General features: G+C 42.4%; 1 protein-coding gene across 1 annotated transcript in view; it reads left to right on the plus strand.

Annotated features, from left to right (window-relative positions):
* Nucleotides 1-15,737, plus strand: part of LOC140714331 (dual oxidase 1-like) — a 130,866-nt gene extending 115,129 nt beyond the window's left edge. The window contains exons 30-34 of the mRNA XM_073025494.1: nt 1,834-2,066; nt 6,177-6,335; nt 8,073-8,228; nt 8,694-8,822; nt 11,294-15,737. Coding sequence (XP_072881595.1) covers nt 1,834-2,066; nt 6,177-6,335; nt 8,073-8,228; nt 8,694-8,822; nt 11,294-11,416 — 800 coding nt within the window. The 3' untranslated portion in view covers nt 11,417-15,737. The remainder of the gene's footprint in view (nt 1-1,833; nt 2,067-6,176; nt 6,336-8,072; nt 8,229-8,693; nt 8,823-11,293) is intronic.
* Nucleotides 15,738-16,041: the final 304 nt, after the last annotated feature.

A 16,041-nucleotide genomic window follows, 5' to 3' on the forward strand; every position in this document is an offset into this window, starting at 1 on the left:
CCCAGAACTAAGTCACACATGTTCATCTGAAACTCCTTCTCTATTCCAGACTGCTTAAGGACAAATTTCTCCAAAACTGATTCACTATCAAACTTCAAGGAGTTTAAAAACCCAGTGGATAATCTATTTGTTTGAATCTCAGGATCTTGAGGTCCATTCAAACTTAACCCAGATCAGCCACAGCCATTCGAAAATTAACCCAACCAGGTCCAATCCAAACCTAATGCAATCCAACCCCAAAACAACCCAAACCATACACTATATATGCATCTCCACAGCATATACAGCACAATACAGTGTAGAAATATTGGCATGAATATACTATACATTGTTAATGTGCAGTGTATAAACTGTCATGGTGTGTTAGTGCTGCATATTACTTATAATCATACTTTATTGATCCCAAGTGGGAAATACTTTCGTTACAGCAGGAACATTTAAAAACACACTTAGCAGTGTGCTTAACTAACAATAAATACAGTATAATAATACACACAAAAATAGTGTAATAACAATGTACAAAATAATAAAGCAGAGACTATTGTACTAAGATGTGTGTTTACCTGTTGCACAGTGATGAACTGTTGTATATGCTTATGTCATTGTATGTCACATACACTTCATTTACAAGGTACTATGTGGCATACAGTATATGGTCTTGCATAACATATATGCCTAGATATGGAATGAAAAGTAATACAATGTATATATGGTTCAGTGTCACAGGCATAATTTAACATAATTTATTTTACTTACGATGGACTGAGAGACAAATTTAAAAATTAGGGCAGCTTTCTTTACATATATTGTGTATGTGTACATATGTGTACGCTTGTGGGTGCGTGTGCGTGAGTAGATTTCCGAACTCTGTGCATATAATTTTCATTTCATTTTTCAATCTTTTTATTGATTTTCAAATAAAGAGTATATAGATCAGAGGAGGAGTTTAGCAAACAGATAATATAGAAGACATATAAACAGCAATAATAAAAACAAAGTATATAATGTCAAAATCAAATAGGTAAAATATTATGCTGATATATATACAATGGTAAAAAAAACTACAACTCCTCATAGCAATCATAAAAAAAAGATTGGAAATTTTATTGATAAAGGAAAAAAACCCACTAACTAAACAAACAAAAAAAAGAGAAAGATAAAAAGAAAGAAAAAGAAAGATTGGGCAGTCCAATTGAGGATAAAATTTAAAAAAAGAGAAAAAAAAAACATCCTTCCAGCCATCTCCGAACCTTCATGGATAAGGATTTTCCCCAAAGAGAATAAAAAATAAATTAAAATAAATTAAATCATGTGAAAATATTGAATAAAGGGTCACCAGACTTGTTCAAAATTAAAGGATGTATCAAATGTCCGGCTTCTAATTTTCTCCAAGCTTAGACATGACATAATAGAGGAGAGCCAATAAAAACAGTAGATTCTTTCCAGTGTAGCAAAGTAGCTCTCCTAGCCAGTAAAGCTGAAAAAGCTATCACATGTTGGGCAGAGGCAGACACATTGCTTGCATATCTTTCTGTGCATATCACATGGTAACTTTCAATGCATTGTTATATCACTGATACAAGTTGAATATTGACTGACTTCGGTATAAGATATTTAAACGAACACCTCTATCCCAGTGAAGATCAATAATAAAGAGCCAACAACACCAGGAATAAAAGAAAGAAGATGTTGTAAGTACAGAACACTTCCACAGATCCCAGGATGACACAAAGCACTAGCAGCTAACAACAATGGTTATAACATAGAAAATATCCAAGATCTCAAATGTGACTGGCATTCAACTTTCCCTGGTTTTTTTTGCTTGGGTTATAGGCGTGACTCATCTCGAATTCAAGCGCCCTCAGGACTTTGATTACAAGTCCGGCCAATGGGTACGCATTGCATGCCTGTCACTGGGGACAGATGAGTACCACCCCTTCACCTTGACGTCTGCACCAAATGAGGACACACTCAGTCTCCACATCAGGGCAGTGGGACCGTGGACGACAAAATTACGAGAAACCTACTCGCCAGAGAATGTGGAGAAGTTCGGCGGCAACCCAAAGGTAATGGTATCGGAGCACAAGCTGGATGTACACTGACGGGGTGGATAGGCTCCAAAACCGTCATGACAACGGTGAAAATTAAATTGTATAGAACAAATGAAAATCAACAAAGGTGTCTGTGAGCTTTCCACGTCATTGCAGTAAATCCTAGCTGTTCTTTCTTGCTGCCTATTATGTCACTGGCATTTAGGGCAGCAATGAAGGTCCTCCATCTCTGTCTGTCCTCGGCCATGTAGGAGGATTCTTCATTGCTGTTTCTGGAACAGTTAAAGGTTGTGAACCTGAGCTGAACCTCTGAACCTGGAGGATGGGTGGACCACTGTTAGTCTGGACTCTACCCTTTGACCTGGGTGACCCTATCAAGAGACAAAGCACAATGTCTGGACTCCAGCCAATATGGCTCCCCGGGTCACTGAGAGACACAGGCCTTTAAACCAGAACAAGGCTATGGTCCTCTTGGAGGGGCTGTTCATTAGGGAAGGAAATCTTCAGCCTCCTGTGGTTCATATATAATCCTACACCTTGTATTCTAAAATGACTTAGTAAGCCTCTGGGTTTAAGGCTAACTACATTAAAGTAACAATTTACTGAGCATCTGTACTTCATCCACCATGACTATCACAAGCTCTCAGTTTCCAGCTAATTTATCTCCCCTTCCTATTCTCACACCAACCTGTCTGCTTTCAGCCCCCTGCACTGCCAGGGGGAGGTTAAGTACAAATTTAGAGGGACAACACCTCATATTGCGTGCAGGTGGTCTGCAACCCAACACTGAACTCTCCAGTTTCAGGTAACCTGCACCCCACCCTCTCCTCCTGACAGGATTCTATTTCTTCTTACTCACTGCCCCCATGAACATTTATTTTCTGTTCTCCATCCACTCCATCTGTCCATCACCCAAACACCCTTCCCACTTGATCTCCTCCTCCACTATTCCCATCTGCCCTCCCTACCTCACTCATTTGGTTCCATGCTCCATCTTCCACTCCTATCAGACTCAATCATCTGCAGCCCCTTTGTTACCTCCACCTATCACCTCCCAGCCTCTCTCACTATTGCCACTTGTCTCTGCTCCATCAGCCCTATCCCTTTCTCACTGGGATCCACCTATCACCTGCCAGCTCTTGCACACCTTCCCATCACCTCTTTGTTCTGGCTGTCTCCCCTCTATCTTTCAATCCAGATGAAGGGCCTCAAACGGAAACGTTAACTGTCCATATCCCTCCACAGATGCGGGCTGACCCACTGAGCTCCTCCTACATTTTGTTTATTGCTTCTGATTCCAGCATCTGTGGTCTCTTTTGCCTCCGTGACAGATAATAACTGTTGGAATCCCCACATCCTGCAAATGAGTAAAAACTATGATTGAAGTCTACAGTTATCTTATCATTACATGCAGTTTGTTTTAACAGGTGTTTTAAAAGTCATTTTTAAAATGTAGTTTACTCCACCACCACTAGTGTTGGCTCCTGCTAGTTTCACAGATCTTGCACCATACTCAATCATTGTTCATGATTAACAACGCAATGTAATCGGCACTGGAGATCTTGCAGTTACTGGAAATCCAGGGTAACACACACGAAAATGCTGGAAGAACTTGGCAGCCAGGTAGCATCTACAGAGGGGAATAAACAGTCAATTTTCTGGGCCATAACCATATTCTTCAATTCTCAGTATCACCAAGACTTTATACAGGGTACTTATGAAGATAAATTAAAAGACAATGTGGTTTTCCAAAAGAGGAACCAGGTTTGTCAAATTTATTGTGCTTTGTAGAAGTTATATGTGCCATAGACAAAGGGGGGGGGGGGTGTAGACTTAAAGTTCCCAACAGGTGTCTAATAAAACAAGATATCAAAGTTTATTGCAAGAAATATAAATTGATGACTTAGGAGATAAGATACTGGAATTGGAAAGACGGCAACAACAGAGCGTCAAAGGAACACACAAGAAACACGTTTTATTTCTTAAGCCATCAGCTTGTATTTCATACAATACCTTTAGATGTCTTGTCTTATTGCTGGAGGAGCTCGGCAGGCCAGGCAGCATCTATGGAAAAGAGGAAATGGTCGAGGTTTTGGGTCGAGACTCTTCACTGGGACTGGCAAACCTTCAACAGTGTGCCACAGGGATTGGTGCCAGGAACTCAATGTCTTGCAGTTTATTTAAATAAATACATTAAAAATATGTTTTCTTGTTTTAAAAATCATATCCTCTTAACACAATCAGACATGTAAATTAATTAGATTACAAATATTGTAAAATTAAAATTTGGAAAAAGAATCACTTAACTTTTGAATGAAGTTTGGCAGCTCTGTTTAAATAAATGGGACTACACTAAGTGCCTCACCCATGACTGGTATAAAGTGGAGGGGCTAGATTAATGTGCAAACTAATTAGATGCAAATATAAATTTAAAATTTGAAAAAAAAACCCTTCACCGACCTTTTGAATGAAGTTTGGCAGCTCTATTTAAACAAATGGGAATGCACCAAGTGTGCCATCCATGACTGGTAGAAAGTGGAGGGGCCAGAAATGAAGTGCCTACTGTCCCTGAGCTCAGTAAGTTGCAGAATGCAGCTGCTGTCTGGCCCATTGCCCGAAATCATGATGCAGTAATGTAGGCATATTATGCATTGAGTGGTGCCTGCTACTTGTATGAGCAAAGCCATTCAGTCCCAGTCCATGGCTCTTTCGCCAACTCCCTGCAGTTTTGTTGCCTTCAAGTGCCCTTTTAATCATAGTACATAGAACACCACAGCACAGTACAGGCCCTTCAGCCTGTGATATTATGCCAACCTTTTAACCTACTCTAAAATCAACCTAACCCCTCCTACATAGCTCCCCATCTTTCTATTATCCATGGCCCTACCCAAGTTCCTTAAATGTTCTAATGCACCTCTGGTAGCACTTTCCACACACCCACCATTCTTTGTAAAGAATTTACCTCTGATACCCCCCCCCCACAATTTCCTTCAATCACCTTAAAATCCGTAAATACACTCAATGTCCACTTTATTAGGTGCATTTTGAGGTACCAAACACAGTGGCCACTGAGATTATGCTCATGGTCTTCTGCTGTTGTTGCCCATCCATTTCAAGGCTCGACGTGATGTGCATTCAGAGATGCTCTCCTGCACGTTACTGTTGTAATGTGTAGTTATTTGAGCTACTGTCGCCTTCCTGTCAGCTTGAACGTGCCTGGCCATTCTCCTCTGACCTTCTTCATTAACAAAGCAACACATGCAAAATGCTGGAGAAACTCAGCAGGCCAGGCAGCATCTATGGAAAAGGGTAAATACTCGATGTTTCGGGCCGAGACCCTTCATCAGGACTGGAAAGAAAGAGCAGAAGTCTGAGTAAGAAAAGGTGGGGTGGGAGGGGAGGAAGAAGTACAAGGTGGTAGGTGAGAGGTGAAAGAGATGAGGGGGAATCTGATAGGAGAGGGCAGAAGACTATGGAAGAAAGGGAAGGAGGAGGAGCACCAGAGAGAGGTGATGGACAGGTAAGGAGATGAGATGAGAGAAGGACACAGGATTAGGGAATGGTGAAGGAGTGGGGCAATACCAGAAGTTTGAGAAGGCGATGTTCATGCCATCAGTTTGGAGGCAACCCAGACAGAATATAAGATGGTATCCAGCATCTACAGATTTTTTCATCGCTCATCAACGGACATTTTCTCCCACAAACTGCTGCTGACTGAATGTCTTTATGCTTTTGCACCGTTCTGTGAAATCTCTAGAGACTATGTATGAAAATCCCAGGAAATCAGCAGTTTCTGAGATACTCAAACCACTCCTTCTGGCACCAACCATCCGTCACATCACATTTCTTCCCCATTCATATCTTATGTTCGGTCTGAACAACAACTGAAACCCTCAACCATGTCTGCATGGTTTTATGCATTGAGTTGTGTGATTGGCTGATGAGATACCTGTGTTAACGAGCAGGTGTACCTAATAAAGTGGCCACTGAGTACACATTATTTTTGATAACTGCAATTGAATCATTGCCACTGGTTGAAATTATTTCTCCTTCAAACACCTATAAGGAAAATAAATAAAAGCAAAATGACTCACAGAAAACCTGACCTTGCCTTTTCTCCCACAGATTTATCTGGATGGGCCTTTTGGGGAAGGACACCAGGAGTGGAACCAATATGAGGTGTCAGTCCTGGTTGGAGGCGGTATTGGTGTAACACCATTTTCATCAATTCTCAAAGACCTCGTCTTCAAGTCATCAATCTTTAACAAGATTGTTTGCAAGAAGGTAAATGTACAGCTTTGATGTACACATGACAAATAAAACTATTCTCTTATTAGCTAATTCTCTAATTCGCTTTATTATTTATTAGGTCAGGCATTAGTTGCATCAACTCAGCAATTATTGTGCTGGGAAGTGCTGCTACACTTCTGGTATCCGCATAGCTTGCCCAGAATTCACTCATGCTAACCTGTACATCTTTGGAATTTGGGAGGAAACTGAAGCACACGGAGAAACCCCACATGGTCAGAGAGAGAATGTACAAACTCCTTATAGACTGCGGTGGGACTTGAACCCTGATCTTAAGCGACACTACTACAGCTCGGAGCATTCCAGAGTTGGGTGTTCAATTCTGGTGCCATCTTGTAAGGAGTCTCTGTACGTCCTCCCCATGGAATACGTGGGTTTTCTCTGGGTCCTCTGGTTTCCTCCCACAGTCCAAATATGTACTGGGTAGGTTAATTGATTGCAGTTCAGTTATAACATTTTTCTCCTGAAATATGTAAGGGATTTTACTTGTGAGACAGAAATCCAGACACAATTTATAGCTGATATTCAACAAGGAAACAATTACTCCCATCCCATTGTATGTTCCTTCTGTTTTCCTAGAGTCCTGCAGTTTTGTTAAAACTTTCAGGCATTGGTCCACATTCCTTTATCGAATCTGCTTCCATAAGACCTGGGAGCAGAAAGAGGCCATTAAATCTGCTATGCCACAATATCATGGCTGATTTATTATCCATCTCAATCCCATTCCGCTGCCTTCTCCCCGTAACCTTTGATGCCCTTACTAATCAAGAACCTATTAACATCCACTTGAAATATACCCAACGACTTTGCCTTCTCAGCCATATGTGGCAATGATTCCCTTCTGAAAATCCAATTAAACAACATCCACTGACTCTCCTCTATCTATCCTAGTTGTTATTTCCTCAAAGAACTCCAGCAGGTTTGTTAGGCAAGATTTCCCCTGGAGAAAACCATGTTGCCTCCAGCCCTTTTAAGCAGGTCCAGTACAGCTGGGTACAGATCCAAGACAAGAAGGGACCAACTTGAAAGAGATCTGACAGGAAACTGCTTTATGCAAAGGGAAGTGAGTACCTGGAATGAGATGCAGATTGAAGTGGGTATGATTGCAACATTCAAGAGGGATTTGGATAGGTACTTGGAGGGTTGCAGGGCAGATGCTTAGAATAGCCTGTTTCAATACTGTATTGTTCCATGACTCTGACTCTATTAAGATTCAGGATTCAGATCTATTAATCACATGTACTTCAAAACACAGAGTAAAATACCTCATCTGCATTAACAACCAACACATTTAAGCCCACAAGTGGCTCCACACATTCCAACATCAACGTAGCATGGCCATGCTTGGCAGAACAGCATAGACAGAACAAGTGACAAAACAACAAGACAAGAATCTCCATTCCTCCCTCCCACCCACTCACCCACGCACATACACAGACCTCCAACCCCAGCACAGGCCGTCTTCAGCCTCCAACCTCCAGCGGACTCAGATTCATAGACATTTGACATTAGGCCATCGACTTCTCCAGGGGCCTCCCATCAATAAAAGACAAACTTTCTCCTTTGTATAGTGGTTTGGCTTCCCCTAGAGCGTATCTGTAGGATTCACTCAACCACCCCCTGGCAGTGAGCTCACTTCTCTTTGGTGAGGACGCTTGCTTCTGAAATTCCCCTTGTCCACGTGGTGAAGTGTGCCAATCCCTCCCTCACCAGGTGTACTTTATCTGGGTGACACGGACTCAGCGGCAGTTTGAGTGGATGGCAGACATCATTCGCGAGGTGGAGGAGAACGATAAGAACGATCTTGTGTCCGTCCATATCTACATTACACAGCTGGCCGAAAAGTTTGACCTCAGGACCACCATGCTGGTGAGTTTCTATTTGTTTCTTTTCTTGTGCCACCTGCTGACTGATGAATATTGAGAAAGTGTTGTTGGCGCTAGGGGTCAAAGAACGATCTCAGCATTTGCACTGCATTCCTTTCCACCACGTTGTGGAAGGGAGAAACTGCAGTGTCTCAGTAAAGTGGTGGGGCACCAGAGGAACATCAGCCTTCCTTGTACTTTCCTCTGGCGTTCTTTTGTACAAGCCCATCATCTCCCAGCTCCTGGTGTTAAAGGAAATCACGTACTGTGCCATCTCCTGGCATCAGAGGTCCCCATGTACCAACCCTTAGTGTTACAAACCCCGGTGTACCTGCCCCTGGTGTTACAGGTCCCTGTATGCCAGATTTTGGCATTACAGGTCCCTATGTATCGGTTTCTGGTATTATGGGTCGCTATGGTAATCAATTTGCAAGAAATGACTTTGCGATGTATTTCTCTTCCTCCACAGTACATCTGTGAGCGTCACTTTCAGAAGGTGTCAAACCGAAGCCTCTTCACTGGGCTTCGCTCCATCACACACTTCGGGCGGCCTCAGTTTGTCCCTTTCTTTAACTCACTGCAGGAGGTTCACCCAGAGGTGAGTCTACAATTTTCACTGGGGGAAAAAGCAGGGTCTCTTCAGAGGTATAGGTAGCAGGACATTGACGTTATCATGGACTTCATAAGCAGTAGACTGGGCTACAAGGGGATAGGAGTTCAGATTCATTGATTAAAAGCTCTGGTTAGATTGGAATTAGAACTGATTATTATTGTCACATGTACTGAGATAAAGAGAGTATGTTTTGTCTGTATGCAAACCAGGCAGATAGGTACATCAAGGTAGTTAAAGAAAACCAAATGCAGATTAGAGTGCAACAGTTACAGAGGAAGTGCAGCACGGGTAAACCATGTGCCACATCCAAGACGAAGTGGATTGGGGGGGGGGGGGTGGGGAGCCAAAAATTCCTGTCTAGAATTCTGTTCAAGAGCCTAATAGCAGTGGGATAGAAGTTGTCCTTCATCCTGTTGATTCTCTTCTGATTGGCTGGAGAGTGGAGAAGGATGAATGACCTGGAATTCTGAGAGCCATCCTGTGCCGTGGGATATTTCACACTCAGTCTGCGGGAGCAAGTGACCTTACCCCAAGAAATGGCAGTCTTGAACCGGCAGGATTCCGGTTGGATCACCAGACCAGGCAATGTGCTGAGGTGTCTGGAGTGTGGACACTGCAGGCATGACCTCTCTCAGATGTCAAAATCAGAAACATTACTAATCAGGATCAGGATTAGGTTTACAATCACCAATATCTTTCGTGAAGTGTTGTTTTGCAGTACCAGCACAGTGCAATACAATATATATACTATATATTACAGAAATATACGTGTATGAAATCTGCGAGAATTAATTTGCGTAAATGATTGATGGTCAGAATAGTGTTGATGGGCCAAAGGGCCTGCTATCATGTCAAATATTGCAAAAGGACTTGATAGTTTTCGTTCAGGATTCCCTTCTTATTGACCTGGTAGTGATGGAGGCAAATTTAATGTTAGCATTAGCTTCAAGGGGACTAGAGCATAAAATGTACTGCAGAGGCTTTAAAAGCATTGGTCAGGCAGCATTTAGAATATCGTTAGCAATTTTTGTCACATATCTAAGGAAAAATCTGCTGGCCCTGGAGAAGGCCCAGAGGTGGTCTACAAGGATGATCCCGTGAGTGAAAGGCTTAATGCTTGAGGATCATTTGATGGCTCCAGCCCTGTACTTGATGGAGTTCAGAAAGGTGAGGTGTGATCTCATTGAAACCTACCAGAAGCAGAAAGGCTTGGATAGAGTGGATGTGGGGAAGATGCTTCCACTAGTAGGAGAGTTTAGGAGCTGAGGGTGCTGCCTCAGAATAAAGGGACACTCCTTTAAACCTGAGATGAGGAGGTATTTATTTAGCCAGAGGGTAGTGAATCTGCGGTATTCATCGTCACAGATGGCTGTGGAGCCCAAGTCATTTGGTATACTTAAAGTGGAGTTGATAGGTTCTTGATTAGTAAGGGCGTCAAGGACGACAGGAAGTTGTGCTGTCTGGTCCTAGACTTCTCCACTATAGGAAACATCCTCTCTGCATCCACCCTATCTGTGCCTTTCAATATTCAATGGGCTCCCCTTTCATGCTTCTAAACTCCAGCAAGTACAGGTAGAGCTTGCTAGGTTCTTGACTGGCTTTAAATTTGAGCAAACCTGACGACCTTTCATTTAATATTTTCATAAGATTTAAATTTTCTTCTTTTTTAGGTAATCTTTTTTTCTTCTCCGTGAAGTTTCAGATTTGACCGGAAAGATTTTTCCCCCTTTTTTTGTAATTATATCCTCAAAATGGACTGCCCCAGTCTTTTTTTTTTTTGTTTTGGGTTAGTTTAGTGGGTTGTTTTCTTCTTCTCAATAATAGAAATTTTGAGTCTATGAATTGTTAAGAGGAGTTGTGGTTCCTTTTATATAGTAGCTCAATATTGTACTATACATGATTTTGACAGTGTATATTCCTTTCTTTGTTTGTACTTTTATTGAAATATGTATTTGATATAACTTCTCCTCTGATTTGTATTTATCCTTTTTTTAATTAATAAAAAAGATTGAAAATGGAAAAATGATCGGTAAAATGGTGAAGGACTACGGGGAGAAGGCAGGAGTATGGAGTTGATTAAAAAATAATAATCAGTCATGATTGAATGGTGGAGCCGACATGATAGGCTGACTGGCCTCATTCTGCTCCTAAATCTTACTGTCTTATACAACAAACTTTGTAATGCTGGAGGAATTCAGCAAGTCAGGCAGCATCTATGGAAAGGAATAAACAGTCAAATTTTCAGGCTAAGACCCTTCATCTGAACTGGAAAGGAAGGGGGAAGAAGCCAGAGTAAGGTGGTAGGGGTGCCAGGGGGGTGGGCGGGGGGAAGATCGAGGAGTACAAGCTGGCAGCTAAATAGGTGAGACCAAGTGAGGGGGAAGGGGGGTGAAGTAAGAAGGTGGGAGGCTATAGATGAAAAAGGTAAAGACTTGACTCTGTAACTTTGTTAACAGGTGGGTAAAATTGGAGTTTTCAGCTGTGGGCCACCCGGACTGACCAAAAATGTGGAGAAAGCTTGCCAACAGATCAACAAACGGGACCAGGCTCACTTTGTACATCACTACGAGAACTTCTGAACAAACTGCCCTCTGCCTAAGGACAAACAACATGAAGAAAGACCACAGTATACCTTGCAAAAATTGTTAATTGTATAGTTATGGCTATTTTTTGCATCATATTTCATTTCCACTCAACCTGTCTCTCAGTCACGTGCTCCACAAAAGTACTGTTGTTGTAGGAAATGACACACTAACTGCACCGTCCTCATTACAACTTTGCTACAAGAGCGAGCAGAAAAATGATCTTTAATCTAGTCTAGAGCTAATAATGGGAATTCATTGTTTGAAGTGATCAATATTAAGGCCCATGTAGGTTTTACAGAGAAGGGTTATGTTAGTTAGGTCAAGTCAATAGTTATGTAGGTGATCCATAATCTGGTGAAGGAATGAGTCAGGAGGAGTGATGAGACATGCTCCTTCCAATGTTTCCAAGTAGACGGGGTCTAAAGGTGGGAATTGCAGGGAAAATTCTGACATTTGGCCCTTGTGAAAGATGAGGTCTTCAAGCTCACAAACAGGTAGGAAATAGAGAGAGAATTAAAGTGACTTCTTTTCTCCTCAATTGCCTATCACCTCCCTCTAGTGCCCTTCCTCCTTCTCTTTCTCTCATGGTCCACTCTCCTCTCCTATCAGATTCCTTCTACAACCCTTTACCCCTTCCACCTATCACCTCCCAGATTCTCACTTCATTCCCCCACCCCAAACCACCCACCTTCCCGCTAAACAGGTCTCAACTGCCATCTTGTACTTCTCCTCCTCCCCACACCTTCTTATTTGGGCTACTTTGCCCTTCCTTTCTGGTCCTGATGAAGGTTCTCAGCCCAAAGCATCGAATGTTTATTCCACTCCGTACGTGCTGTCTGACCTGCAGAGTTCCTCCAATATTTTGTGTGTGTGACTTTGGAATGGGTTTTCGTTACACACAAAAAGTGAGTTAAGCAGCATCTATAGAGGGGAACAAACAGCTGGTGTCTTGGGCAGAGACCCTTCTTCAGGACTGGAAAGAAGAGGTCAGAAGCCAGAATAAGTAGGTAAGAGAGGGGAAGCTGGCAGGTGTTTTTGAGTTCTTGTACACACTGCTAGTTTCAAAGCTTTCTTTTAGCTGCTTCATGCCCCCTTCTCATTGACAGTAGAGTTGGCCCTCAGAAGCCCTGAGTGACAGGGAGAAGTTGGCCAGGCTAATTTCCCTCAAGGTAGGGAGACCAAGGGGGGAGGGGATAGGTTTAGGGTGAAAGTGACCAGAGTGGCAACTTTATCACACAGTGAACAGATTGAGTGAAATGCCAGAGGGTAAGGCAGAAGCATTAGAGTATTTTAAGAACTTAAGAGAGGTACTTGTAGAAGAGGGAGTTAGAGCAACATAGGCCAAACACAGGAAATTAGAATACAGAACACAAAACAATATAGCACAGGAACAGGCCCTGGACATTTGATTACTTACTTAATTAGTTCACTGCACTATGTTTTGCCAAACTAATTATCTAGTAGTCATATGGCCAACTAAACTAATCCCTCTGCCTACACAAAGCCCTATCCCTGCACATTCATGTGTCTACCTAAGAACACCTGTCATCATTGCTCCAGGCACTGACCACTCTGTGTGAAAAAAAAAATCACTTGGCCCACACCTTCCCTTTGAACTTACCCCCTCATTTTAAATGCATACCCTCTGCTGTCAGGCATGTCGACCCTAGAAAAATGATAGCGCCAGTCTCTCATAATCTTACGAACGTCTATCAGGTCTTCCAGCAGTCTCTGCCCGTCCAGAGAAAACAACCCATGTCTGTCCAGACTCTCTGTCTTGCACATGCCATCTAATCCGGGCGGCATCCTGGAAAGGCTGTTTATTTATTTATTTATTTATTGGGGTACAGCGCAGAGTGGGCCGTCCCGGCCCTTCGAGCCGCTCCGCAAAGCAACACCCAATTTAACCCTGGCCTAATCACGGACAATTTACAATGACCAATTAACCTACCAACCAGTAGGGCTTTGGGATGTGGGAGAAGGCAGCAGCAACCGGAGGAAACCCACGCAGTCACAGGGAGAACGTACAGGCGGCAGCAGTAATTGAACCCAGGTTGCTGGTACTATAAAGCAGTGGACCCCAACCACCAGTTTGCAGCCCGGTAGAGTTGGGGACCACTGCTATAAAGTGCTGTGCTGACCATTGCACTACCTCTTCAAAGATTCCACATCCTTCCTTATATGGGGTGACCAGAAATGAATGTAATACTCTTGGTGAGACCAAACTAGAGTTTTATAAAGCTGTAACATAATGTCCAGACTCTTGAACTCAATTGCTCGATTAATAGAGGAAAGCATGCAAATTGGCTTCTTCAGAACTTTATACTTGGCCAGATTAAACTTAATCTGCCTTTGTTCTGCTTCTATCTGTAACTGATCTATATCCTGCTGAATCATTCATCAGTCTTCTATGCTATTCACAACACTACTCTTCATATCATCACAGCTCTTCACAACTCTTCATACCCTCTGTGAATTCGGTAACCTACCTATCCATGTTTTTACACAGATACAGGTCAATTATATATACAAACAGCAGAGGTCCCAGTATGAATCCCTGCAGAATACCACTGGTCATGGACCTCCATCCAGAATAAATCTGTCACAACCTCAGGGCAATAGTCATGGTTTCTATGGGTTATTTTCTTTACAGTTTCTTTGCTTTTATTTCTTGATTAGATAATTAATGATTGTTTTGCTTTGGGCCATTGCTGTTTTTGTTTTCCATATACGCTCACCATGATCTTATAGATGTTAAATTTACAGCTTTGGGTTTTTTTTTCAGATGTTCTTCTAATGTCTTTGTATAATCTACATTTAGTTGGGGCCTTGTTCACCTGTCAATGGGCCCTCATTAACTTCTCTTGTTTGACTTTTTGGCTTTATTGTTCTGTCTGATTGTTAGGGGTAAGTTAACAGGACATGAACTGTTTCATGCCCTGAGATATATTTAAAGGAGCAATGCTATCCCCTCAGTTCTCAGTCAATGATGATCCTTGCTTGCAGTTTTCTGTTCTCTGTGTCCTTGTATTATTCATGGTTTGATTAAGTTTATTTGTTTAACTTGGTCTTTCCGAGTCTCCGTGATTTCCTGCGCCTGGATCTGAACATGAAACCTGACAAAATCCCATTGATGTCCAGCCCCTGTCTTCTATGAGCAAGACAACTGAGAGTCCAAACAGCCAATTCACCATGGATCCCATGCTTCTCAATCTTCTGAGAGAGCTTCCTCTGAGGGACTTGGTCTCACACCTTACTAAAGTCTGTGAGACAACAACCAATGCTCTACCTTCATTACCTCCTTGAGAAACTCAATTGTTAATAAGATAATGCCTGTCCTGCACAGAACCATGCTGACTGTCCTGTAATTAGCACTAGCTTTCCAAATACTCATCCCTAAGAACCTTTCTAGTCACTTCCCTACCACTGATGTGAGGCTCTCCAGACTAAAGTTTCCAGGATTATCCCTTCTTGAATAATGGAACAAGATTAGCTGTTCACCAGTCCTCTGGGAGCTCACCTGGGTTGGCACCGTGTTCCGCATGGAACAGTTGCACCAGACAGCGTGTATCTGTGCCGCATTGATCTTTGACTCTATGTTGATTGAAGAGCTTTCTCTATCTGTTGAGAGGACATCCCACTATCACTCAAACCCCACTGCAGCAAGGTCTCTCAGATCACAGTCAAAAGGATCTTGGTACCACTGACCAATGCTTGTTTGAGATACCTCTCTCCATTCAAATATCCCTTGCTTGTTTGCAGCCAACCCAAACTCTAACCCAAAGCATTAGAGAGGCACCATCAACACGATCCCAGCAAATCCCTTCAGCAAGAGCGAAACAATGTCAGTGTTCTGTCCCAGGACAATCCCCCCCTGCACTGAGCCACATTGCTGGCACGAGGCTACAAGGTACAAAGAAAATTCAAGGATGTTCTTGGGAGCCTTCTTGAAAAAATGTGTAACATCCTTACGGACGTCCTTGGGAATTATTGAAAATAAAGAGATGGTCAGCACAGATATTGTGGGCCAAAGGGTCTGCTGATATGTGGTACTGTTCCATAATCACTCTGAACCTTGAATTCATGAGTCTGGTGCTCACAGAGGCATGGTATACATGGTGGAAGGGGTCACAAATTGCCTACTCACCCTGCCAGTCATGCACCCACAGTACGTGATGTGTGGTAAAGCCTATGATCACCTTAACAGCAAAACCCGTCCTGAATCCCGAGATAGTGTACAGTGTAGTTCAATGATAGTGTTAGTAGATGTCTCTGATTGTGAAAATGTGAAAGAAATAAAATAGTGTGTTGCAGATTTGTCGCCTGTGCTTCTTTTATTTATGGAATGGACATTTCTTTCCAAAGTGAAATTTAAGTTGTTGGTGAAACACTCACTGCTGAGAGATAATGGTCTTGGAGTCAGTGATTATAAATGCTGAGAGAAAACACACATACACGCATACAACAGGGGTGTCAACTGATAATAAAATGATTCACACCACCATTAACGACATTGTTAATTATTAACTGGTTAATATAGGCAGTGATAAAATCTTGGCAGATACTCATTGTCTAGAAACTAAGTCACTCTCCATGCAAACAATCTTGCAATCATTTTG

Source organism: Hemitrygon akajei, chromosome 21, assembly GCF_048418815.1.
Source record: "Hemitrygon akajei chromosome 21, sHemAka1.3, whole genome shotgun sequence".
NCBI lineage: Eukaryota > Metazoa > Chordata > Chondrichthyes > Myliobatiformes > Dasyatidae > Hemitrygon > Hemitrygon akajei.